The sequence below is a fragment of the Somniosus microcephalus genome, chromosome 4 (assembly GCF_052327205.1).
Source record: "Somniosus microcephalus isolate GS21.2 chromosome 4, FLI_Smic_1.0, whole genome shotgun sequence".
Classification (NCBI taxonomy): Eukaryota; Metazoa; Chordata; class Chondrichthyes; order Squaliformes; family Somniosidae; genus Somniosus; species Somniosus microcephalus.
The window spans coordinates 292,440,605-292,467,722 of NC_140990.1; the positions used below are offsets into that span (position 1 = coordinate 292,440,605).

Consider the following 27,118-nt stretch of genomic DNA (forward strand, 5'->3'; position numbering starts at 1 on the left):
CCGCGGGCCACGCGCACGGCTGCTGGGTGGCTGGACGCCACTGGTCCCAGAAGCTGCATTGCCCTGCGACAGTTCCTCCAGGCACTCGTCCAGTGAGGAGGTGTCGAGCATTTCCTCCTCTCCTGCGGGACGTGACTGTTCCCCCGAAGGTCCGGCTTGCTCCTCCTCCTCCTCCTGGTTGGAGGTGCTGTCACTGGCAGCCTCAGGGTCCTGGTCGTCACCAGCTGAAAGCAGGAATGCACAAGAGTAGCTTCAGAGTGAGGAGACGGCGTCAGCGAGGGAGTTAGGACTGGTGGGATTCAGCGCATTGGTGGGACAGTGGCAAAGGAGGTAGCTCGGATGGGCCAGTGCGACGCGAGAGGGCCAAAAGGCGAGGTCCTTACCATTGCCGGGCAGTGGAGGGTCGGATACACCGCACGCTGTGGGGACAATCACACGGGCTCCCATGAGCACACACACGCGCTCCTCCAGCCGAGTGAGCTTCTGCAGCTTGGCGCGGCCACCCCTGGCACGGGCCTGGCGATTAAACGCTACTTTAGCCTGCAAGAGAAAGGACGGGCTGTAAGTGCGCAGTGAAGCCCTGATGTAGTGTGCACTGCCTCCCATGGTGGAATAGCTTGGACAGAGTGAAGCCCTGATGTACTGTCCACTGCCTCCCATGGTGGAATAGCTGGGCCAAAGTGTAGAGTGCCGAATGGCCATTTGATGCTCATGACTGTCCCAATGCTGCTGGCTGAGGGCTGGCCAAAAGGACTTTCAGGTCCCTTTGCCCATCATGTCAGGTGTACATGCAAGAATGAGGAGGAGACTGGAAAGGCTACTCACCCTCACAATCCTGGTCAGATCGTTGTATTTCTTACGGCATTGTGTGTGGGTCCTGGGGGCCTCGCCGGTGAACGTCACCCTCTGGGCGATCTGCTTCCAGGCTTTGGTGTAGTCGTGGTGGGTTGGATTCCTCCCACTCTCTGGAAACAAGATCTTGCGCCTCACCTCCAGAGCTGTGACCATTATGTCCAGATCACCCTCTGAGAAGCGCAGGGCACGCTGACGGGCCTTCTCTGGCGTTGCCATGACTCCCTGGGGCTGAGCAGTAGTGTTGAGGCCTCTTTGCAAGGCTGCAGTGTGCAGGGCGTGGCAGCAGACCAATTCGTCCCTTCCCCCTTTAAGAGCTGGTCGGCACCACGGGGTCTGCTGTCAGTGCAAAAATGACCGCACCCGTGCTGCGCCCCGCCTGGGCGCTATCCCTCTGGACCGCCGGCTTAGCGCCTAAAGAGAGTAGTGGAACGCCTCTTTTAGCGCTCCACCAACCTCTTAGGGCGAAGCCACTGAATTCCCGGCAACGGGGCGCTACTTTGGGGCGGGCGCTAACTTCGGGCGGGCGCTAAGGTTAGCGCCCCAAAACTGCCTATACTGAAAATCTAGCCCTTAATATTGAAAATTATTAATTGTTTTGACAAATTGTACACAACAATCAGAAAATCTAGTAGAAAGTGCTGGAATACCTCACTAATTACATAAATAGATTTAAAATAAACAGATACATTGAGCCAGGCAGGCAATTGAGTGCACAAGGTCCCCACCAGATTTTCCTCGCTAGTTGACCATTTTTCAGGTGACAACCAGGTGGCTGGCATTTGAATCGCCGCCCCCCTGACCCCCCCACAACCCCCCCACCCCCATTATTTTAGGCAACTAGTCTCACTCCCCTGCTATTTTTCGATAGCTCTACAATTTGTTTCCTTTTCAAGTATTTATCCAATTCCATTTTGAAAATTACTATTGAATCTGTTTCCACCACCCTTTCAGGCAGTGCATTCCAGATCATAACAACTCGCAGCTTAAAAAAAAATCTGTTACCAAATGGATGTGTGGGAAGCCTGTTCATAGGGGCATCAGACACTGCCCGAGTATCTGCCAGGAAATGTTAGAAACTACTCGGGCATGAATCTCCCTTGCAGTTTTCCTTCTCACCTCCAGTAACATGATAGAATTCTTCACTAAGATGGAGAGTGAAATAGTTGACTCAGAGACTAGGGTCCTGAATTTAAATGAAGGAAACTACGATGGTATGAGGCACGAGTTGGCTAGGATGGATTGGGGAACGTTACTTAAAGGGTTGGCGGTGGATAGACAATGGCAAACATTTAAAAATCGCATGGATGAACTACAGAATTTGTTCATCCCTGTTTGGTATAAAAATAAAACAAAAAAGGTGACTCAACCCTGCCTAACAAGGGAAATTAGGGATAGCATAAGATCCAAGGAGAGGATATATAATTTGGCCAGAAAAAGCAGCAAACCTGAGGATTGGGAGCAGTTTAGGATTCAGCAAAGGAGGACAAAGGGATTAATTAAGGGGGGGGAAATAGATTGTGAGAGTAAGCTTGCAGGGAACATAAAAACTGACTGTAAAAGCTTCTATAGACATGTGAAGAGAAAAAGATTGGTGAAGTCAAACGTAGGTCCCTTGCAGTCAGAATCAGAGGAATTTATAATGGGGAACAAAGAAATGGCGGACCAATTAAATACATGCTTTGGTTCTGTCTTCACAAAGGAGGACACAAATAACCACCCAGAGATGTCGGGGAACATAGGGTCTAATGAGAGGGAGGAATTGAATGAAATCAGTATTTGTAGGGAAATGGTGTTAGGGAAATTGACGGGATTGAAGGCCGATAACTCCCCAGGGACAGATAATCTACATCCTAGGGTGCTTAAGTAAGTGGCCCTAGAAATAGTAGATGCATTGATGGTCATCTTCTAAAATTCTATAGACTCTGGAACAGTTCCCATGGATTGGAGGATAGCTAATGTAACCCCACTATTTAAAAAGGCTGGTAGAGAAAAAATGGTGAATTATAGACCGGTAAGCCTGACATTGGTAGTGGGGAAAATGCTAGAGTCCATTATAAAAGATGTAATAGCAGAGCACTTGGAAAATAGTGACAGGATTGGACAAAGTCAACATGGATTTACAAAAGGTAAATCATGCTGACTAATCTACTCGAATTTTTTGAGCATGTAACTGGTAGAATAGATAAGGGAGAACCAGTGGATGTGGTGTATTTGGACTTTAAGAAGGCTTTCGAAAAGGTCCCGCATAAGAAATTAGCATGTAATGTTAAAGCACATGGGATTGGGGGTAAGGTACAATCTTGGATAGAGAACTGGTTGGCAGACAGGAAGCAAAGAGTTGGAATAAACGGGTCTTTTTCCAAGTGGCAGGCAGTGACTAGTGGGGTACCACAGGGATCTGTGCTAGGACCCCAGCTATTCACAATATATATTAATGATCTAGACAAGGGAACTAGATGTAATATATCCAAGTTTGCAGACGAAACAAAGCTGGGTGGGCGTGTGTGCTGTGAGGAGGATGCAGAGAAACTCCAGTACGATTTGGACAAGTTGGGTGATTGGGCAGATGCATGGCAAATGCAGTATAATGTGAATAAATGCGAGCTTATCCACTTTGGTGGCAAAAACAGGAAGACAGATTATTATCTGAACGGCAATAGATTGGGAAAAGGAGAAGTGCAATGGGACCTGGGTGTCCTTGTGCACAAGTCGCTGAAGGTAAGCATGCAGGTGCAGCAAGTGGTTAAGAAGGCAAATGGTATGTCTTGCTGCAGTTGTACAGGGCCTTGGTGAGACCACACCTTGAGTATTGTGTGCCGTTTTGGTCACCTTACCTGAGGAAGGATATTCTTGCCATGGAGAGAGTGCAGCGAAGATTAACCAGACTGATACGTGTGATGGCAGGAATGACGTATGAGGAGAGATTGGGTTGATTAGGCTTATATTCGTGAGCGTTTAGATGAATGAAAGGGGATCTCATTGAAACTTACAAAATTCTAACAGGACTAGACAGACTAGATGCAGGAAGGATGTTCCCGATGGCAGGGGAGTCCAGAACCAGGGGTCACAGTCTAAGGTTAAGGGGTAAGCCATTTAGGACTGAGATGAGGAGGAATTTCTTCACTCAGAGATTGCTGAACCTGTAGAATTCTCTGCCACACAGGGCAGTTGAGGCCAGTTCATTAAATATATTCAAGAAGGAGTTGGGTATTTTTCTTGAGTCTAAAGGGATCAAGCGATATGGGGAGAAAGCAGGGACAGGGTACTGAATTTGGATGTTCAGCCATGATCTCATTAAATCGCGGAGCGGGCTCGAGGGGCCGAATGGCCTACTCCTGCTCCTATCTGCTATGTTAAGACACTGCAGCAATGTTCCCTATAAGCTGTACAGCCGGCTTGCTGGCTTTTCAATTCAAGCACCGCGCATGCGCACTGAGGGAACATTGCACTGCAGCCTTCATATTTGACCATGTTCAGATCAGAAACAGGGATTGAACTTATTTTGATCCTTTATTTTCAGTTCAGAGTGTTAATGATCTTCACACAGCAACATTGTGCTCCTCCCATCTGTTTCTATTTCCGTTTTTTTGCAATTGGTTATACAAAGTCTCAATCTGATGGAGCACAAAATTCATCCAACAAAAACAATATTATACTAAAGTTCATGAACTTTTCTGACCATGGATGACAATATAATCATAGAAGATAATAATTCGTCAATGAGAAAGTTATCTTTGCAGTAAAATGGTTATCAGCATCTTTACATAGGTTAGTACCAGCTCCTGGTTCCATGCTGTTTTCAGCTGGAAACGCTTGGTGCATGTAAATATTTAAGTTTGCAAACATACCTTTATAGCTGGAGATTTGCTCAGGATTAGGCTCCACCACCTCATTATGAATTGAAAGGCCTGGATGTTTGGACTGAATTTTGCCAAGTATTTCAAAGTCTATTTTACCTGAATGGAAAAACAAAACACTTCTGAATGCTTCTTTCCATGAATTCCTTACAGTACATCTTCAATAGGAATAAGTGAGATGCATTCAAACTGCTAGGGGTTCACTTGTTCTTTTAAATCATGTATCTTTCATTGTAATTTTCCTTTACCTTTCAAATCAATTTTCACTGAACTGCAAGCACTGCTATTTTTGCAAAAGCAATACTACCTAATTGTATTTTCATTGAATTTTGCTATTGTTTAATATAAGGAAATAAAATGAATGCATTGAAATCAGACAACACACTGTAGAGTTTGCTAAAGTAGCACTTCAATTTATTGAAAATGGACATCAAACAATAAAAGGATGTTATTCTGAACAGTTTGCTCCTTCTCCAATTTGCAGTGAGGTTCTTGGACATGGGAACTGATGGGCAGATTTGCTACATTCCTTTCCCAAAGTCAAACATAATTTTGTCTTTATTCTTTGAATTTGCCATTGTTTATTTGCAGTCTACTCTCTTCCAGGAAAATGTTGTGCAACAATTTCTAAAACCTTATCCAAATTTAATTTGTCTTCTGGAATTATTCTAATCGAACCGGAGTTAATGAACAAGTTGTTGCTGATGACAGACAGTTCACCTGCTGTCCATATTAGAAAGTAGTCAGCAGTGAGTTTGGTCATTTACATCCCACATTTAATTATCCATTTGGACATAACACCATGGGGGAGGAATTCGGTTGGTTGCACCACCTATTAGCGCCTAAAGATGCCGAGAAGTGGGGCGCTAACCAACTAGCGCCTGGGCGCAGCGATCCTTGCGCCTCCTCCCATATTGAGCGGACATTTAGCGCTGGCGCAAAATTTTAGCGCCCGCTCACGGGCGCAGGCAGATCATGACGTAATTTCAGTGTGCAACACCTTTTGGGCGCCCCAGACCGGAAATTCAGTGGCGCCCCCATCCGTTCCGCCTGGCGCTAATAAGGGCAGCCTACCTGGAGCGTTCCCCAGCCGCTCTCGGGCTGGGGGTCGCTATTTAAAGGGGACTGCTGTGGTTTAAAAACGGCAGTCATTTCTGGAGCACAACTTCTTCCAGAGTTACAGAGAGTTGCTGAGCTGCACACTGAGAGCCCTTTCACCACTGAGCCAGTGCTGGCAGCAGAACTTCAGCCTTCTGACCATCTCCTTGCTGTTGGTGAGCTTTTCAAACGGGGAAACTTTCTGTGCGCACTTATTATGGGGGCTGCATTGGAGGCGAACGTCCTGCTGCTGAATCATCTGGAAAGGGCACAGAGACGCAGGGAGAGAGGGGCAGGCATGGCCAGATGGAGGAGGGACAACAGATGTCGCCACAGGAGACCGTACACTGCCAGGGTTTTCTGACAGCAGTTCTCATACATGAACATGTCAGAGGTGCAGTGTATCAGAAGGCTGCGCTTTGAAAGGAGGTGGTGACTGAGCTGTGCCACTTGCTTCAGCCAGATCTGCAACCTCAGCTAAGGTGCAGGACATTTCTGTCGGTGGCTGCGAAGATCACTGTTGCCCTTAACTTCTACGCAAGCAGCTCCTTTCAGGGCGCAACTGGGGACATAGCCAACATCTCGCAGTTTGCGGTGCATTGCTGCATCCGTCAAGTAACAGATGCCCTATTTAAAAGGAGGCGGCAGTACATCTCCTTCCCAATGACCCCGGACAAGCAGCGGGAGCGCGCAGAGGGCTTCGCAGCAATAGCGGACTTCCCCATGGTGCAGGGTGCCATTGACTGCACGCACGTGGCTTTGCGGGTGCCTGTAGAGAATGCGGAGGAGTTCCGCAACCACAAGGGGTTCCATTCCTTGAATGTCCAGCTGCTCTGTGACCACCGACAGCTGATCCTCGCAGTGAATGCTCAGTTTCCAGGAAGCAGCCACGACGCCTTCATCCTGCGCCAGACTTCTGTTGCAGACCTTTTCGAGGCCCCGGCTCACCCAGGAGGCTGGCTTCTCGGGGACAAGGGCTATCCTCTGTGCACCTGGCTGATGACCCCGCTCCGTTCGCCCAGCACCCCTGCTGAAGAACGCTACAATGCGAGCCATCAGGCGACGAGGAACATTGTGGAGCACACAATCGGCGTGCTAAAACAGCGGTTCCGCTGTCTGTACCATTCCGGAGGAGCCCTGCAGTACTCGCCTGAGCGAGTCTCCCACTTCGTGGTTGTGTGTTGCATGCTGCATAACCTCGCTATCCTACGTACCCAGCCAATGCCACCAGACATTGAAGCACCAGCAGAGGAGGAGGAGGAGGAGGACGAGGACGAGGACAAGGAGGAGGACGAGGTCCAAGATGGGAGGGAGGCACAAACTGGAAGGTCCGTCCGTCAGAGGCTGATCAGAAGTCGCTTCTAGGCCCCTCTAACGGAATGTGAAGGGCAAAATTCATGTAAATAGCAGACATGGCCATTGTAAATAAAGGAAGTTGTTTATTGTACAAAATGTGCTTCCTTCCAGCAAAAAAAAGCTATGGCAACAAAAAGAAAACATATCACACTGACACATAAGTGGCTCGCACACCCGGGAGATTGTCCAAAACATTACTTCCATCCAAAATAACAACAGAAAATGCTGGAAAAACTCAGCAAGTCAGGCAACATCCGTGGAGAGAAATTTGAGTTGACGTTTCGGGTTTGACCCTTCTTCAAAACTGGAGAGAAAAGGAACTAGATCGAAGGCAGGGCTGCGATCGGACAAAAGAATAAAAGAACCAAAAGAAGTAAAAGAGATTAGAAGCTAGACGAGATGGTAATAGGCTGTGATTAGGTGTAAAGTGTACTGGCAGGGCAAAAGATAGCTGCCAGGTGTGAGAGAGAAACAAAAGGAAAGGGGGGGGGAAAGGAAAGGAGTGGAAAAATATAAGTGAAAATGAAATAGGGGCCGAGGTTATGATCTGAAATTGTTGAACTCGATATTGAGACCGGAAGGCTGCAGACTGCCTAATCGGAAGATGAGGTGCTGTTCCTCGAGTTTACGTTGAGCTTCCGTGGAACAGTACAAGAGGCCAAGGACGGTGAGGTCCGAGTGGGAATGGAGCGGTGAATTGAAATGACAGGCGACCGGAAGCTCGGGGTCACCCTTACGGACTGAACGGAGGTGTTCCGCAAAGCGGTCACCCAATCTGCGTTTGGTCTCCCCAATGTAGAGGAGACCGCATCGTGAGCAGCGAATACAGTATACTAGATTGCGAGAAGTACAAGTAAATCGCTGTTTCACCTGGAAGGGGTGTTTGGGGCCCTGGACAGTGGGGAGGGGGGAGGTATAGGGGCAGGTGTTACATCTCCTCCGCTTGCACGGGAAGGTGCCAGGCGAAGGGGAAGGGCTGTTTGGGGTGATAGAGGAGTGGACTAGGGTGTCTCGGAGAGAGCGGTCCCTGCGGAATGCTGAAAGGGGAGGGGAGGGGAAGATACGTTTGGTGGTGGGATCACTTTGGAGGTAGCGGAAATGCCGGAGGATGATCCGTTGAATGTGGAGGCTGGTGGGGTGAAAGGTGAGGACAAGGGGAACCCTATCGTGGTTCCGGGAGGGAGGGGCAGGGGTGAGGGCAGAGGTGCGGGAGATAGAACTGACACGGTCGAGGGCAGTGTCAACCACGGTAGAGGGGAATCCTCGGTTGCGGAAAAAGGAAGACATGTTTGAAGCACTGGTGTGGAAGGTGGCATCGTCGGAGCAGATACAGCGGAGGCGGAGAAACTGGGAGAATGGAATAGAGTCCTTACAGGAAGCGGGGTGGGAGGAAGTGTAGTCCAGGTAGCTGTGGGAGTCAGTGGGCTTGTAGTAAATATTGGTCGATAACCTATCCCCAGAGATGGAGACGGAGAAGTCGAGGAAGGGAAGGGAAGAGTCAGAGATGGACCATGTGAAGGTGAGGGAAGGGTGGAAATTGGAGGCAAAGTGAATGAAATTGTCAAGTTCGGGGCGAGAGCAGGAAACTGCACCGATACAGTCATCAATGTATCGGAAAAAGAGGTGAGGGAGGGGACCTGAGTAGGACTGGAACAAAGATTGTTCCACATAGCCCACGAAAAGGCAGGCATAGCTAGGACCCATGCGGGTACCCATGGCAACACCTTTGATTTGGAGGAAATGAGTGGAGTTAAAGGAGAAGTTGTTCAATGTGAGAACAAGTTCAGCCAGGCGGAGGAGGGTCGTGGTGGATGGGGACTGGTCGGGCCTCTGTTCAAGGAAGAAGCGGAGTGCCCTCAGGCCATCCGGGTGGGGGATGGAGGTGTAGAGGGATTGTACGTCCATGGTGAAAAGGAAGCGGTTGGGGCCAGGAAACTGGAAACTGTTAAAGTGGCGGAGGGCGTCCGAAGAGTCGCAGATGTAGGTGGGAAGAGACTGGACAAGGGGAGAAAAGATAGAGTCAAGGTAGGAAGAGATAAGTTCCGTAGGGCAAGAACAGGCTGAAACGATGGGTCTACCAGGGCAGTCCTGTTTGTGGATCTTGGGAAGGAGGTAGAAGCGGGCTGTGCGGGGTTGGGGAACTATGAGGTTGGTGGCAGCGGGGGGAAGATCTCCAGAGGAGATGAGGTCAGTGACAGTCTTGGAAACGGTGGTTTGATGTTCGGTAGTGGGGTCATGGTCCAGGTGGAGGTAGGAGCAGGTGTCGGAGAGTTGGCGTTCAGCTTCCGCTAGGTAGAGGTCAGTACGCCAAACAACAACAGCACCACCCTTGTCAGCGGGTTTAATGACAATGTCAGGGTTGGATCTAAGAGAATGGAGTGCTGCAAGTTCAGAGGGAGGTAGGTTGGAGTGAGTGAGGGGAGCAGAGAAATGGAGACGGCCGATGTCACGGCGGCAGTTAGCGATGAAAAGATCTAGAGAGGGTAAGAGGCCAGGGGGAGGGGTCCAGGTAGAATGGGAATTCTGCAAGCGGGAGAAAGGGTCAGTTGTGCGGGGGGAGGACTCCTGGCCAAAGAAGTGGGCACGGAGACGAAGGCGGCGGAAAAAGAGCTCAGCATCGTGCCGAGCTCGAAATTCATTGAGGTGGGGGCGTAAGGGGATGAAGCTCAGGCCTTTGCTGAGGACTGATCGTTCAGGGTCAGAGAGTGGAAGGTCAGAGGGGATAGTGAACACACGGCAGGGGGTGAGATTGGGAGAAGGGGGGTCAGAGGAAAGTGAAGGGGAAGAAGGTTCCGGAGGGGCGTTGGTGTCCAAGAGTTGATGAAGCTTGCGATCCTTGACATCGGAAAGGAAGAAGAAAAGTTTTTTGTTGAAGCGTCGGATGAGTCGAAGGATGAAGTGGAACTGAGGACCCGGACAGCTTTGAGATAGAGTGCGCCGGTGTTGCTGAAGAGAGAAGTCGAGTGTGTTCATGTGGCGCCGCATGGCATTGAGCGTGGATCTCAGGATGCGGCGAGAGCAGTAGTTCGAGGAACGATGAATATCTTGGAGATATTTGTAATCCTGGGTGGATCCGAAGCACGAAGGGTGGAAGTTTAGTTGGAATCCACGTGGAGTAAGTCGGAACCGGAGACAGTTGCTGAGGAAAATGATGTGGCTGTGAAACCGAGTCTTGGCAGATACCTGATCAAACACGAGAAGGGAAACTGAAAGTAATGAAGATGAACAAGGTTGAAGAGCCAAACGGAGATCCCGTCGCAGAGAAGAGCAGAACTTCTTCAAGGTAGGCATTCCTAGAAGAGGTGTGGCAGTGAACCAAACACTAGTACGATAGCAAAATACTGCAGATGTTGGAAATCCGAAATAACAACAGAAAATGCTGGAAAAACTCAGCAAGTCAGGCAACATCCGTGGAGAGAAATTTGAGTTGACGTTTCGGGTTTGACCATTCTTCAAAACTGGAGAGAAAAGGAACTAGATCGAAGGCAGGGCTGCGATCGGACAAAAGAATAAAAGAACCAAAAGAAGTAAAAGAGATTAGAAGCTAGACGAGATGGTAATAGGCTGTGATTAGGTGTAAAGTGTACTGGCAGGGCAAAAGATAGCTGCCAGGTGTGAGAGAGAAACAAAAGGAAAGGGGGGGGGGGAAAGGAAAGGAGTGGAAAAATATAAGTGAAAATGAAATAGGGGCCGAGGTTATGATCTGAAATTGTTGAACTCGATATTGAGACCGGAAGGCTGCAGACTGCCTAATCGGAAGATGAGGTGCTGTTCCTCGAGTTTACGTTGAGCTTCCGTGGAACAGTACAAGAGGCCAAGGACGGTGAGGTCCGAGTGGGAATGGAGCGGTGAATTGAAATGACAGGCGACCGGAAGCTCGGGGTCACCCTTACGGACTGAACGGAGGTGTTCCGCAAAGCGGTCACCCAATCTGCGTTTGGTCTCCCCAATGTAGAGGAGACCGCATCGTGATTACTTCCATCCAGACCTGCATCACTCCACACCACCTGGGTTCTAGACACCAGACTTAGGTACAGGCGGCGATAGAGAAAATCGAGTAGACAAGTGGTTTGGTGCAAGAAAACCAAAATTTTATTAAAAAGGCTGAATAAAACACAATACAACTGAGAATTACTGGTATAGTTACAGGCATAAAACAATTAATACACTTATATCGAAATGGGGAACACACGGCACATTGAGGGAAACAAGTACATTAAAAATCCCCTTATCCTTAATCCCATCCCCTATACCTATCTAGATTAAGCTATGAGGGGCCAGGAATTCATGCTCACCAATTCAAAACCTGTCGCTTTAGATGGTGGGGCTTGAAGTCCGCTCTTGCTGTCCTTTGGGGTATCCCGTCGCCACGTGGTCACAGGGCGCAGCGCTGAAGTTGTTTGTGCAAAGGCACCATCCCTTTTTCTCCATTAACGTCTTCATCGAGTACTTCATCACGATGGGCCTTCTTTTCTTTTGGGCGGTCACAGACGGTATTGCTGTGGTCGGGGATCAGTTGGCGGTCTTTACCGTCTAATGATTTTCCTACCCAAGCTTCGAACACCAGCTTATTCTTCAACTGGGCTATTACTGTACATGTGACAAACGCCAGCTTATAACTAGGTCGTTTGTCTAGATTTTGCTACCCATTCTTCAAATACCAGCATATTCTTAAATTGGGGTTTTACTGTCCATGCATGTAACGCCAACTTGTTCACCAAACATCAGCTTATAACTAGGCGTTTGTTCCCCAACGCGTCTTTCCGCTGCCCTTCTCTGCCTTTATCGGTTTACTGTATTATTCGTCTCGTCTCGTCTCGTCTGCCCGTTTGTGGCCTTTGTGTCCTGTGTGGTTTTGAACTCGGGTCTCGTTCTCCTCCCGCCTTGGACCCTCGGTGTCTTAATAGGCGTCCTTGGTGTTGAGCGGTGCAGGGAGCGAGGAGACAGCCCGCCACGAGGCCAGGGCACGAGAACAAGAGACAGCAGGCCAAAAGCCAAACGATAAGAGGCCAGAGCAAGAGAGAGAGATCACTACCGATAGGCCTACAATTATACCCGATTCTTCATTCCTTATCTGCGTGCCAAATCCGGTCAGTCCTTTGTCTAACTTTTGGTGGGCTTGTTTAAACTGATTACAGCCATTTACTTTAACGACTCCTGAAATGGCTGTCTCTGTGTTTTAATGGTTTCGATGTCCTGGCTGTTGGTTATGTATCAAACTTAATCGGGTTTTCCTGACTTGATGGCTTCTGTGAGCTGTTACCGATTAAATATGCAGAAGCCTGATGGCCTTGATTGCGGCCCATTCTAACCTGATCTGTTTCAAGGTGAATGGAATGCCTATTCTGTGTTTGCACTGTCTGGCCCCACAGAGTCTATTCACAGGTCTATGCATTTTAAGTTTCATTCCAGGCTTGAAAAAAAAGGTGCCTGCCTGTTTGCAGAGCCTTGCTTTTAAAATCCTGTCCTTTTGGTCACGAGGTTACAGAAGCCATTTTGGGTACCCTGTCTTTTTCATAACTTGTCCATACAGGGTCCCTTTATCCATAACTTTGGGGAATGTGGGAATTTTGAGAACCCTACACTCCCCCCTGTTGATACTAAACTTGCTTTAAGTATCATCCTGATAAGGTGAGCAAAATTTCCTACCCTCCACAGTCAATCTTCTCCTGCAATTACCTATCTAAGATACCCACGACACATGCATTTCCCATTCTGTAAAATGTAGTGTACATAAGCATACATAGAATAATTACAGTCATTTACACACATCCAAGCCTGGAGGGGGTCCAACACCCCTGCACCACTTGGTACACATCATCTTTATTACAAACAAAAAAAGGACATAAAAAAACAACAATCTTTAATCAATAATACAAACAGCAAATTCAAACAGGTGTATCTCTCTCCACCTTAACATAATGTTCCTTCCAGGTCCTTTGGTTTCAGAATTCTAGTATTTGACCTGTTCACTTGCATTGAGTGCATACTAGGTACAATACTATCCCCAACTGGCAAACCACGAGAATGTGGGAAGCCAGTCTAATCCACGAAGGGACCTCTATATTATTGAAAATGTCCCACCAGGGTGGAACTACAATGTCCAATATCTTAGCCCCTATCTCTACTGTTTTCTGCTCCAGAGTGTAAAAATGTTTCTGTGAAACTATAACTTCTTTGAGTATTTTTGTAAGATGTTCCGTGAGAGGGGGAATTTCGTAGCTGAAATGTGCTACATACTTCTGTAAGATTGGTAAAATTCACTTTTACAGTGACGTGAACAGTGGAGGGTTCAGGAATGGGGACAATTCATTCCTGGGCCACTTGAACTTCTGCCTCGGGTTTAAAGCAGAAACTGCTGTCACTAACCGGACACCAGCTATGCTGTCCATGCTGGTAGTGGGGCGCGCCTGTGGTGACACAATATGTCCCACCTCCTATATATGCTACCTGCGGGGGAACATGGCCTTGTGCCATTGCCTCCATGGTGCAACTTATAAGTTTCGCACCAGCAGCTCTGAACCCGCACTGTGGTTTTGAATAGGCGTTCAAGTGCTGGGGACATAGGATTATGTGTGCTCCCCGGCTCCGGCACCCTGAGAGGTCAGTACCTGTCATAGTGTGCTCCCACTTTATGACGTAAGGTGGGACCGCTCTGAAACGGATGTGTGCACCCACTTGAATGACTCCAATGTTCTCTACCCTGTATACCGGCATGGGTCGTGCTGTCCCACCCATGACCGGCATCCTAACTATTATACCCATGATCGTATGGTTTGACCGTCCACAATCTACTGGGACTGGGTAGGCCTCAGAAGCTAGCCGGAGTTGGCACGGTCTTAATGCATTCTCAAATGGATGGAGGGCTGAATGGTGCTTGTTGCTGATCCAGGAGGGGACTAAACCCTGTTTTAAATCCTCCAGATTACTGCGGCCCTCGCATAGCAACCACGCCCCATACAGCACGCACACCTCATTCTGCGCAGCCTGATCTGAAGCATTTCTGTCCTCCCTTATGCGGGCATTTACGGTTTTTGCGTGCTTCTCCAGCTCGGCTATAATTTCTTCTAAATGGACTGTCATGGCCTGGTCCTCATGTAACTCTGAGCCCACTACCTTGTTTTCATCCATCAAGATTTTCTTTAACTGTTTTTAAACTGTTTTTCTGGGTCTGCAATTCTATGTCATCTAAACTGTTGATGACAGAGGACCCAGTGTAAAACACAGTAAAAACATCATTCCATGCTCCCCTTCTTTGCCTCCCTGCATTACCCAAAAACTCATAAAATTTTCTGAACATCTCCTTTAATAGGGCCTGGTATAACTGCTCTGTCACTTTCGGGCACCACTCCGGCAAATGTACCTCGGTGAGATTTAAAATCACGGAGGCTACCGCGTAGTGTACCCCCTGGTACAGCACCTGATCCATAGGCACTAGTACCAACCCATTCCCTGGTCCCTTGGTGGTGGCGGGGCACCCTTCACTGTGTGTCCTCGCTGCCTGCGTCGTGGGCAGGGGCTTTCGGGGGCGGGTCACAAGCTCAGTGGCATTGACTGGGATCGGGGAGTATGGGACCACGCACGCCTTCAGGCTGGTATCCCACTTCATCCCCTCCCCGGCGTCTTGCCACTGCCGGTGGAAAATGATGGATATGCCTGTGGGGCAGACCCTCTCTGACCCCCACATACAGACATAAATCCCTTGATCCGGTTCCCACCACTTGTCCTAGCACGCAGTTAATCCCCCGTGAGTCCCTGTAATTGTCCGGTGGGTGTTGTTCCCCAACCGTTCCCACTCGACTGCGGGGTTTCTCATATCTTTGCTCAGCTTTCTGAGCCACCATCACCTATCAAAAGGAATGTGTCCCTTGCATGTTAAACATACACATTTCCCTACGGTGACGCTAACCCTTATGGTGATGACCTATACCCTGGGGCACAGGAGGGAGGCCTCCCCGTACGTGAACCCGGTCTGGCTGGAGTACTGAGACGAATTGGACCCCAGCCACCCTGGCCACCTTCCCTCGTGGACGTAGACGGCAGTCTCCTCCACGTCCCGTTCGCCACTTCCATCGGTTACTATAGGTGCTCTTTCTCCTGAGCACCCATAGATGTGGGATTCCTCCACGTCACCTCGCTTTCCAATGCTCAGTCCTATCAGGGCGAGTAGGATTACGCCCCCCTTCATCCTGAAACTCTTTCTGCAAAAGATACAAGAGCATATAGCCCCAGGAGATTCTCTGGTTGGGTGAAGCATAGTTGGGTCTCGCAACCTCGACTCAAATACACACACTCTTAGCAGATTATCACTGAATTAAAACTACCCATCACCTTACTTAACTTAAGCTAAACACCCAAACTTAATAATACCTAAACTTAAATTACCTAAACTATATACATCTGCTGCCCGTCTCCGGGCGGCCAGCCTAATCCCTGTTTGGGCTGCGGCACACCGCTCCCTTTGGCGTGGCTGCACTGTCCTGCACCTCCGGTCCCTCGCAGCCTGTGGCTGCTGGCTGGGGACCTCTGTCTTTGGACTTACCCCTGACTCGGGAGGCTGCCCCTTTAAAATGGGGAGCCGATGACCATTGTTTCCTTGGCTGGGGCGTCCGTGGGGACCTTCTAGGGTCTTTGGCGGGTGGGGTTTTCTTGGCTGGTGGGCCTTTAACCCGAACCGCCGTCCCCTCCGGTGCGGTCTGTGGGCTTACCACTGCCACTGGCCGGGGATCTTCTCCCTCAGGCTTTACCTCTCCCGAACCTGGGCTCGGGGAGGTAACTCTTCGCAGCCTGTTGCTGCAGGCTGAGAGTCTCTGCCCCCAGGTTCCAAACCAGGGTCCGGGGCGGGGTCTTCGCCTTCGGGTCCCTCCTCCTCTAAACCTGGGTCAGGGGCGGGGTTTCCGCCCTCGGGTCCCTCCTCCTCTAGATCCCAGAAGAGTGGGGGAGTGTCCCAATCGGTGGGCGGGATGGCCCCTCCCCTTAATCAAGCCACAGCACCTGCCTGTGCAGTCTGTGAACTTGTTCCCGCTGCAGGCTGAGAATCTCTATCCTCAGACCTTACCCCAACTGACTGCTTTCTCGTCTCGGCTTTAACAGTTTACCCTGATTAATATGGAACCATTTGGTGCGCCGAGGCATCTTAATAGTGTATACCATGGGGCATGCCTTGTCTACAATGCTGTAGGGCCCCATGTATAGCGGTTCTAAACTTCCTACCTGAGCATAGTTCCTCACCATGACCTGGTCTCCTACCTCCCACTCGTGGTGTTTTCGGGGTTCGAGCAGCAATCGGTTGCTCCGATGCTGCTTTCCCATGTTCCCAGCCGCCTGCCCGTGGACCTGCTTAAGGTGCTCAAAGAGGTTTCAGGCGAACCTGTCCCGGTTTACCTCTCTGAGCTGACCTTCTGTGAGCACCGGGGCTAGTACATGGGTGGGGGTCCACATAACCCTGCCAGTCATCATCTCGTGCGGGGAGTACCCCGTGCTTTTCGACTGGCTGGCCAGGATCCCCATCAGGACCAGCGGTAGGACCTCTGCCCATTTTTGAGGCGAGTCCACCGTCTCCTTCCTTAACCTTTCTTTTAAGGTCCTATTCATTCAATACAATACAATACAATACAAATCGCTTTATTGGCATGATAAGGTACATCTTATGTTGCCAAAGCATCAAAATACATTTATGGTTGAACACATAAACGCGGTTCCATTCATACAGTGTATAAACAGGTATATCCCTGAGTTTATAAATATATTTTCGCCTTGTTTATATATACTCTTGTCTTAGTTTACTGGTTGTCCCTCCGTTCATGGCAAGCTGTAACATAGTGTGCCGCCAGTGTTACACAGCTTCTCTCCTCCCCCAGTAGGAATGGGAGTTTTTGGTTGTCAGTCAGATTTCTGAATTCAGGGCATATTTGGGAGAATTTTTGATAGAAATTCTCTCTGATGCCCTGATATTTTCCACAGGCTGTGAGGAAGTGCATCTCTGTCTCAACTACTCCCTGACTGCAGTGAGAGCATATCCTGTCTTCTCTTGGCAGCCTGGTCTGCCTGTGTCTGCCTTTTTCGATCGCTAGGCTATGTTCGCTAAGTCTGTACCTTGTCAAGGTTCTTCTCAGTTTGTTATCCTTTACCATGGTCAGGTAATCAGCTATGTTGTATTGTCTGTTTAGGGCCAAGTAGCAATTGAGTTTGCTTTGGGTTTTTGTTGTTTCTGCCCAATATGACAGATATTTTTCCTTTTGCTTAGCGACGATTGTGTTGGGTCGAATTCTTTGTGTTACCCTGTCACTGTCCTGGGGCTGGTTATTGTTAGTATTGTTATTAGTTACTTTATTGAGTCCCAGGACTAGTTGACTGAGGGTATTCTTCTTTATGGTCAGCTCTTGGCATTTCAGGGCGTCGTAGTGATAGCATTGGGGGTTGCTCATTTGTAGGTGATTCCAAAATTTGGTGGCTCTTTTTTGGATAGTGATTATTAATGGGTATTGGCCTAGTTCCGCCCTGCATGCGTTGTTTACTGTTTTCCTTTGAGTCCGGAGGATACTTTTACAGAATTCCGCATGTAGGATCTCAATTGGGTGTTTGTCCCATTTTGCAAAATCTTGTTGTGTTAGTGGTCCCCAGACCTCACTGCCATAGAGTGCAATTGGTTCAATTACTGATTTGAAAATTTTGAGCCAAATGCTAATTGGGATTTCTATTTGGATTGATTTTTTGATGGCATAGAAAGCCCTTCTTGCTTTCTCTTTCAGTTCATTCACAGCCAGTTTGAAGTTTCCCGTAGAACTGATTTTTAAGCCCAAGTATGTGTAGTGAGTGGTTTGTTCAATTTTGGTTGTTCCTACTGTGAAATTTATTGTGGGTCCATGTTGTTTGGATCTTTGCTGGAACACAAGGACTTTGGTTTTTTGGGGATTTATTGTCAGGGCCCAAGTCTGGCAGTACGACTCCAGCAGGTCCAGGTTCTGCTGTAGACCCTCCTTAGTTGGTGACAGCAGAACCAGGTCGTCGGCATAGAGGAGGAATTTAACCTTGGATTCATATAGGGTGAGGCCGGGTGCTGTAGATTGTTCAAGTAGTTTTGCCAATCCATTAATGTAAATATTAAAGAGTGTCGGTGAGATTGGCGAGCCCTGCGTCACCCCCCGCCCCTGTGGGAAGTATTTTGTTTGTTTGTCTCCAATTTTAACTGCACATTTATTGTTTGTATACATTGATTTAATTACATCATATGTTTTCCCTCCTACCCCGCTTTCGATAAGTTTCAGGAATAAACCGTCATGCCAGATGGAGTCGAAAGCCTTCTGGAAATCTACAAAGCATGCGTAGATTTTGCTTTTGTTATGGTGAACGTGTTTGTCAATTAGGGTCTGTAGGGTGAAGATATGATCGGATGTTCTATAGTTTGGCAGGAATCCAATTTGGCTTTTACTCAAGACATTGTGCTCTTCAAGGAAGTTTATAAGTCTTTTGTTTATGATGCTACAGAATACCTTCCCCAGGTTACTGTTTACACAGATGCCTCGATAGTTGTTTGGGTCGATTTTGTCCCCACTTTTGTATATTCTCTCCACAATCCCTGATGACTGCAGGTTGTGGGCAACGTGCCACTTCCCCTCGATGCCAAGCAGCATAAGGGTATTCTGCATTACCTGCCCGGTAAAGTGACTCCCTTGGTCGGACTCCACATACTGTGGTAGCCCCCATCGCGAGAACACTTCCCGGACCAGGATCCTGGCTGTACCCAGAGCTGTGGCTGTTTTGCGGGGAAGGCTTCTACCCATTTCGTGAACACATCCACCAGGACTAGACAGTACTTATAGGCTCCCTGGGCGGTGGGTAGGGGCCCGATGTAGTCGACCTGTATCGACTGCCATGGTCCCTCTACCCTCCTGATGTGTCCCATGGGTACCTTCCTTTTATGGGGGTCAGGGTTATTAGCAGCGCACACCAGACAACCGGTGCAGAACTCACGGACATCTTCCCTGAGTCTTGGCCACCATCTCGCCTGTTCCACCCACTGCCAGGTGGTCTCAGGCCCAGCATGACCTGCTCCTGGACTCTCATAGGCCAGTTGAAGGAATTCCCTCCGGTGCTGCTGCGGCACAACCCACTGTTCTCCCCTGAACAGCATGCCTTCTTTTACGGAGAGGGCTGCTGCGCCGTAAGGGCCCTCTACCTTTTTTCCCTCTACCACAGCGTTGAGGACGGCTTTGAGGACGGGGTCTTGGGCTTGGACCGTCTTAAGGTCCATGGCTAAAGCTACCCCTGCACTCCCTTGTGTCCCGTCACTACCTCTGACTGCTGCCATGGGTCTGGACCCATATGGGTCCCAGAAAGTGCCTGTGCGGGCACCCTCCTTAGCCAGCATGTCAGCCTGCTGGTTACCCTGGCTACGGGGTTCTGTGGAGGAATGGGCCTTCACCTTGTGAATGAAGACCTCCCCTTCCTCCCCCACTGCCACTAGGATTTTCTCCAGCAGGGGTTTTACTGTGAGGGGTCTCCCGTCGACGGAGGTGTATCTGCGGCGGGACCAGATGGCCAGGTACTCCGTACACAAATTGCACGTAAACATACTGTCCGAGCAAATTGTGTATGGGGTGGGGAAGATTTCGGGGTGTGTAATGACATACACTACCGCGGACAGTTCAGCCTGCTGGGTGCTCATGGTGTTGGGTGTAATGATATCAGCAAATAGTGATGGTATTTGCCTGTTTGATTATGATGCCTTACCAGCATAGTTGCCTGATTGATTACTTATGCCTGACCAGCAGAGGTCATGTGACAGAGACAAGCAGTTTAGTTTTAATTTCGCTTTTAGATGGATCACCAGCATGGTGTCTCCTGTAATGATGTTTAAAAGAGTTGAACATACTTTAGATTAAAAGACATTAATCAGTTTGGGGCGCCAAGCTCGCCTGGGCGCCGGAATTACCGCTGCACGCGGAGCCACTTGCGCCATCGGGATATTCAGTTTCTGCGCCCCAAATGGAAGCCGGCCGCTAAACGAGGCTTCCCGCGCCCCGCTTGGGGCGCTGAAACTGAATATCGGCGCGCAAAGTGCCGCAGCACCACCCGCTGCGGCACGGCACGCTGCGGTACTGCAGGCCTTCCTCCCACTGTTAAGGGGGAGGTGGCTGCAACAGCGCGATCCCCGCTCGCGAGTGCCGGCAAATGAGCCCGGCACCAAGGAGAAGTGTCGGGCTCTCGGGAAACAGCTGGCAATGCGGGGGCGGTGTGGGAGGCCGGGGACGGAGGTGCGGGCAGGCGGCCGCCGAAAAAGCGGCCGGCCGCACCTCCACCTTAACTCGCTCCACTACCGCCACAGGTTGGCCCCTGTGTACCGGTCGCTATTTGCGGCCGGCGCGGAAGAGGCGGGCGCAACCTAATATGGCATTCGGGGCGGTAGCGGGGCGCTGCGCACACCGATGACGTCATCAGTGGCGGCGCAGCGCTACAGGCTAACGCCGCCATTAGCGCTCCGCTAAATATCGCGGTGGTTGTGGCCAGTGGCGCTAAAGCCTCTGAGTGGCCTCTTTGGGCGCAAACTGGTGGCGCAAGCAACTGAATTTCTAGGCCATTCTCTTTCATAAATGTCTCGTCATTGAACCCACAAAGAAATCAATACACTGGGGAGCTTAATCGCCAGGGCAATGTTTGCCGCTGGGTCATAAACTCCACACTCAATGAGTCGCTCGCCAGCAGATACCGTGCTGGAGCCGTCTACATAGATCTCGCGGCCCGTGGGATGTATCCCGGCCTGTAAACCTATGTTCACTTCCCAAACCCCTTCTATGAAACACCGGTGGGCTGTTCCAGGATATATCAGGTTGGCTGCGAGCTTTGGCTTGCAGAGACCCTTCACTTTAAGATCCATCTGTGAGAGGAGCAGGGTCCAGCGGGCAATGCGGGCACTGCTCACTGTTCCATCCTTGATCCTCCCCTCCAGAAGCATCTGGGTGGGTGTGTGATGGGTGAGGAGGGCGATGGGAGAGGTGCCTGTGAAGATCAGCGATTTTTCACAGCCCAATGTGTGGCCAGGAGGTGCCGCTCACAGTTAAAGTAGCTCCTCTCCAGCTCCGTGAGTATCCTGGATGGATAGATCACCGGCCCTAGCCTGCCGTGCCGCTCTTGGAGCAGCACAGCACTCAGGCTATCCCCGCTGGCTGCTACCTCCAGGAAGAACTCTTTCCCCCCCATCTATGGCCCCTCGAGCTGGTGCGGTCTACAAGTCTTTCTTGAGCCTGACAAATGCCGCCTGGCAACCCTCATCCCAAACCCACTCCACTCCTTTGTGTAGGAGTCAGAGCTGAGGGGCTGCTGTGGCTGCATAGTCTTCAATGAAGTCCCTGCAGTACCCGGTTAGCCCTAAAAATGACCTCACACCCGTAACTGTGTTGGGGACGGGTAACTCCTGTACCGCCTCCCTCCTAGCCTTATCTATGGCCCTTTCCCCAGCGCGTACGGTGAGGCCTAGGAATTTCACCTCCTGCTGGCCGATCTGCACTTTCTTTGGGTTTACTTTAAAACCCTCCTGCCTGAGCAACTCCAGCAGTTCGGCCAGTAGTGGGCCATGCTCCTCTCTCGAATCCGTGAACAGGAGCAGGTCATCCATGTAATGTATGTACCTTTAAGGGGAGAACTACTTTTTACAGCTCCTGTATACTGTAGTACCGGCAGTGACCACACCTGTATATAAACCCTGAGTAGGGATCTGTACAGTTAGTTTTAGAGTAACCCTCATTCAGTAAACACCTGTTGATTGTTCCCTGCAGTCTCTTGTCTAATTATTGAAGGACACAACATCAAGATACACGGATCTAACATTGGCGACGAGAAGATTCAAACCTACCTGCAACTCTGCATCACCTCCCAGGGATTCGCTCCTGGAGAACAGTGAAAGAAGAAGGCCGAGTCCAGAAGCATGGGCGTCGACCACGGGAAACCCCCCAGTCATCCAGCAGAGATTTGAGCATCGCAGGGGAGGCTGTCGAGAGCCAGGCTTGGTTCTCCGGTCACGGTGGTCCAGCGAAACAGGCTGGCAACAGGTACTGCGCAGACCCTTGCCGGACAGCGGCGGCTAGAGCCGACCGACGGCACAGGAAAAGGCTGAGCAGCGTTGACGGGGGAAAGAGAGAGGGTAGAGCGCACAGGGTGCAGCCGGTGTTCAGGGCCGAGCGGTGTCAATGAGAGGGAGCAGAGCGCAGCCGGTGTTCAAGGGCCGAGCAGCGTCAACGGGAGAGAGAGGCGCGCAGGAAAATGCGCAGAGCGCAGCCGGTGTTCAAGGGCCGAGCAGGGTCAACAGGAGAGAGAGGCGCGCAGGAAAACGCGCAGAGAGCAGCCGGTGTTCAAGGGCCGAGCAGCGTCAGCGGGGAAGAAAGGAAAGCGCGGGAGATGCCATTTTAAGCCGCAGCGGGGAAGAAGGGAGAGTGCTGGAGACGCCATTTTGAGCCAGTCTAACCACACCCAGGGATGCTGAAGAGTGGCAGTGTCACAGCGTTCGACAATGAAGTCGAAGATTGGACGACATATGTTGAACACATAGAAGTGTACTGCAAGGCGAATGAAGTGCCAGACGACAGGAAAGCGCTGGTATTGTTGAATTTAATGGGTGCAAAAACGTATGGCTTACTGCGAAACCTAGTAACCCCAGAGAAGCCAGTGGAAAAGGATTTTGAAAAAGACGGAGAGTTAGGAGAGTAACTAAAAGGCTTTTATTAACAAAGAACAGAGCATGCCTCTCATGGTTGACTGGTTTCCAAGAAGGCAGGGGGCTGCAGAGCAGTCACCTTTATACCTGGGCGTGTGGGTGGAGCCAGGGGCGGAGCCAGCTGAGGCATGCATAGATACAACAGTGTGCAACAACAACAACAACGGTGAGCAACAATAACAGTGGTTTACCACAATTGTTGAATTCAATGGATGCAAAAACGTATGGCTTACTACGAAACCTAGTAACCCCAGAGAAGCCAGTAGAAAAGGATTTTGAAAACATAGTGTCAATCCTACAGGACCACTTAAACCCCACACCACTGCTGATAGCAGAAAGATTTAAGTTTCACAAGAGGAACCAGCATAAAGATGAAAGTAATGCTGAGTATTTAATGGAACTGCGCAAGCTATCGAAACACTGCCAGTTTGGAACGGGACTAGCAGATACTTTAAGGGACAAGTTTGTGTGTGGGCTTCAAAGTGAAGGAACCCAGAAACGGCTTCTATCAGAAAAGGATCTTACACTGGACAAGGATTTCAGCATGGCAGTATCACACGAAGCAGCAGCACGGGGCGCGGCACAGATACAACGGAGATCGCAAGAATATGGCACAAATGAAATGTCATATGGAACAGTGAAGTGCTATCGCTGTGGCAGAACAACACACGACCATAAGGATTGCTGGTTCAAGGACAAAGTGTGCAGACAGTGTGGAAAAGTAGGACACATAGCAAGAGTCTGCAGGTCGGGAAAGAAAACCAGCAGCAAGAAATCTCCACAGGAGAAGTACAAGAAGGTACATAAGGTGACGGAGATTAGTTCAGACGAACAGAAGAGTGATACAGACTCCGGAAGCAAGGAGCTGGGTTGTCTGAAACTACATAATGTAATCAAAACGGAGGATCACCAAACTATCTGGGTCATGCTCAAGATAGCCGGAGTCCAAGTGAAAATGGAATTGGACACAGGATCAGCCCTAACAGTCATAAACCGAAGGGACTACAAGCGGCTATTCTCACACATACACTTGAGAGATACAGAGATTGTTTTGAAGATGTACACGGGGCAAAAAGTCTACCCCAAAGGAAAAATAAGGGTGAACGTTATATAAAACGGCAAGGAAACACCAAAAATGGACCTATATGTATTGCCAGATGGAGGACCACCACTACTAGGACGTGAGTGGATCCGAAAGATACAGCTAGATTGGCATTCCATACAAGCACTGACTGTAGATGCCAAAAAGGATGACGATGTCACATCTGGATGACTGTCAAAAATGTTAACTGACGCAAAAGAAATGTTCCAGGAGGGACTCCGAACACTAAAAGGCATAACAGCAATGATCAAAATAGAGGAAAATGCAAGCCCAAAGTTTTTTAAGGCCAGACAGGTACCTTATGCGATCCGCCCAGCCGTCGAAGCAGAGCTGGAAGTTTAGAACGTTCAGGAGTACTGTCCAAAGTGGACTGGAGCGAGTGGGCTACACCCATCATTCCTGTAATGAAGAGGTCGTTGAGTAATATGCCTGGGGAACCAAAGAAGGTTCGCATGTGTGGGGACTTTAAGGTGACAGTGAACCCAGTCCTTCACAGTGTACAATATCCACTTCCGCGGATTGAAGATATTTTTGCCTCGCTATCTGGAGGGAAACGCTTCACTAAGATTGATCTGGCCCAGGCGTACCTGCAAATGGAGGTAGAAGAAGACTCGAAACAGTACCTCACGATCAACACTCATAAAGGTCTCTACCAATACAACCGGCTGGTGTTCGGGGTAGCATCAGCTCCGGCTATTTGGCAAAGGGCAATGCAACAAGTCCTGCAAGGGATTCCAGGGACCCAGTGTTATTTGGACGACATCCTGGTCACGGGCGAAAATGACAGTGATCACCTCGCCAACCTGGAACAGGTGCTCACTAGATTGAAGGAATATGGGCTCCGAGCTAATCGCCACAAATGCGAGTTTTTCCAGAAGCAGATCTCGTATTGTGGCCACGTTATTGATAAAGAGGGGTTACATAAGTCCCCTGAAAAGATTGAGGCAGTAGTCAAGGCTCCAGCACCGGAAAATGTGTCACAACTGAGGTCGTTCCTTGGGCTGGTGAACTACTACCATAAGTTCTTGCCGAATTTGTCTACAGTACTACACCCACTGAACACCCTACTGCAAACGGGGGTACCATGGAAGTGGAATGACGAATGTAAATGAGCTTTCCAGAAGTGCAAAGAATGGGTCAACATCAAAAGAGGTGTTGGCTCATTTCAACCCAGCACTAACAATTCGGTTGGCGTGTGATGCATCACCGTATGGCATTGGAGCGGTGCTGTCGCACAAATTCCCGGACAGCTCCGAGAGGCCAGTAGCCTTTGCGTCTCGGTCACTAACCTCAGCCGAGCGTAACTACGCCCAGATTGACAGGGAGGCCCTCAGCCTAGTGTGGGGAGTGAAAAAGTCCAACCACTATCTGCACGGGCAGTAGTTCACCTTGCTGACTGACCACCAACCACTTGTCTCCATCTTTAATCCAAAGAAGGGCGTTCCGGTGATGACTGCACAACGGCTACAAAGATGGTCCCTTTTTCTAGGAGCGCACCAATATGAAATCGAGTATAAGGGCACGAAACAGCATGGAAACGCTGATGGGCTATCACGCCTGCCACTGCCTACTGCGGAGGAAGCACCAGCAGTGGACCCTATCGAAATATTTCATTCAACTATAATTGAACGCTTGCCAGTAAATAACGCTGGTATAGAGAAGGAGGCCCGAAATGACCCGACGCTGTCTCGGGTATATGATTTGATGGTGAAGGGATGGCCAGCACATGGCGACTCACTGTTGCCAGCATTCTCATCCAGAAGAGAACAGCTGTCAGTATGCCAGGGGACCTTGATGTGTGGATCCCGAGTGGTAATTCCACGCAAGTTGAGGGATAGAGTGCTCAATGAGCTTCATGAGGGTCATCTGGGAGGGGTAAAAATGAAAAGCCTTGCTAGGGCTTATGTGTGGTGGCCGGGGATTGATCAGCAAATCGAGGACCTGACCAAGAGCTACTCAGGATGCCAGAGAGTCCAAAATGCACCACCACAGGCCCCTCTACACCCATGGGAGTGGCCCTCATCTCCATGGCAATGGGTGCATATTGATTTTGCTGGTCCATTCATGGACTCAATGTTTTTAATAGCCGTGGATGCTCACTCGAAATGGCCTGAGGTCATCAAAATGTCCTCCACCGCCATGGAGAAAACTATTGCAGTCCTACGGACCATTTTTGCCAGGAATGGCTTGCCAGAACAGATTTGCTCTGACAACGGACCACAGTTTGTGTCCGAAGAGTTCCGGAGGTTCTTGAAAAAGAATGGGGTAAGGCATTACACATCCGCCCCGTATCATCCAGCCACAAATGGATTGGCTGAGAGGTTCGTACAAACCTTTAAGAAGGCAATAAAGGCTATGTACAATGACAACATACCGCTGCAGCACAAGGTGGACAATTTCCTGTTCACCTACCGGAATGCGACACATGCAGTCACCAACCAGGCCCCAGCCATGATGTTCTTTAACCGAAGGTTAAGATCTCGCCTGGATTTGCTCAGACCAAACGTACGAAGAGATGTTGAGAGTAAGCAATTCCAGCACATCCATGAGAAGCCAACAAGGAGCTTCAATGTAGGGCAACCAGTCTTGGCCCGCGACTACCGAACAGAAAAATGGCAGCCAGGAACGATATGCACACGGCAGGGCCCACTTATGTACACAGTGGACGTTGGGGAGAGCATCGTGAGACGCCATGCTGACCAGATCCTAGAGTCACAGAAACAAGTCAACCCCATGCCTCGCCCATTCGTACCTGGTGATGAACCCGACGTACAGGTCGCATCTACCCCAGAAACAGTAGCATCGGAAGCTGATGAACCAACCGACGACAGGGGGCCAGAATCGCCTCCGCACCAAGAGCAAGACACTCGGGAAATGCGCTATCCAGAAAGGATCAGGAAGCCTCCCCAAAGACTGAATTTATAAATAGACTATTTTCAGCTAATGTTGCATGTTAAAAGTGTTAATTGTAATTAGTTTGATATTTAATTGTTAAATGAGTGTTATGGTACTGTTAATCTAAAAGGGGAGGAATTGTAATGTATGTACCTTTAAGGGGGGAACTACTTTGTACAGCTCATGTATACTGCAGTACCGGCAGTGACCACACCTGTATATAATGCTGAGTAGTAATCTGTACAG

General features: G+C 49.6%; 1 protein-coding gene across 2 annotated transcripts in view; it reads right to left on the reverse strand.

The window, feature by feature from the left end:
• The window catches only part of LOC147120546 (histamine N-methyltransferase-like), a 409,239-nt gene that overhangs the window by 13,265 nt on the left and 368,856 nt on the right, over positions 1 to 27,118 (reverse strand). The window contains exon 3 of one of the 2 annotated variants that reach the window (XM_085986646.1): positions 4,704 to 4,811. The exons of the other annotated variant lie outside the window; for it this stretch is intronic. Coding sequence (XP_085842772.1) covers positions 4,704 to 4,811 — 108 coding nt within the window. The remainder of the gene's footprint in view (positions 1 to 4,703; positions 4,812 to 27,118) is intronic. 2 annotated transcript variants of the gene reach the window in all.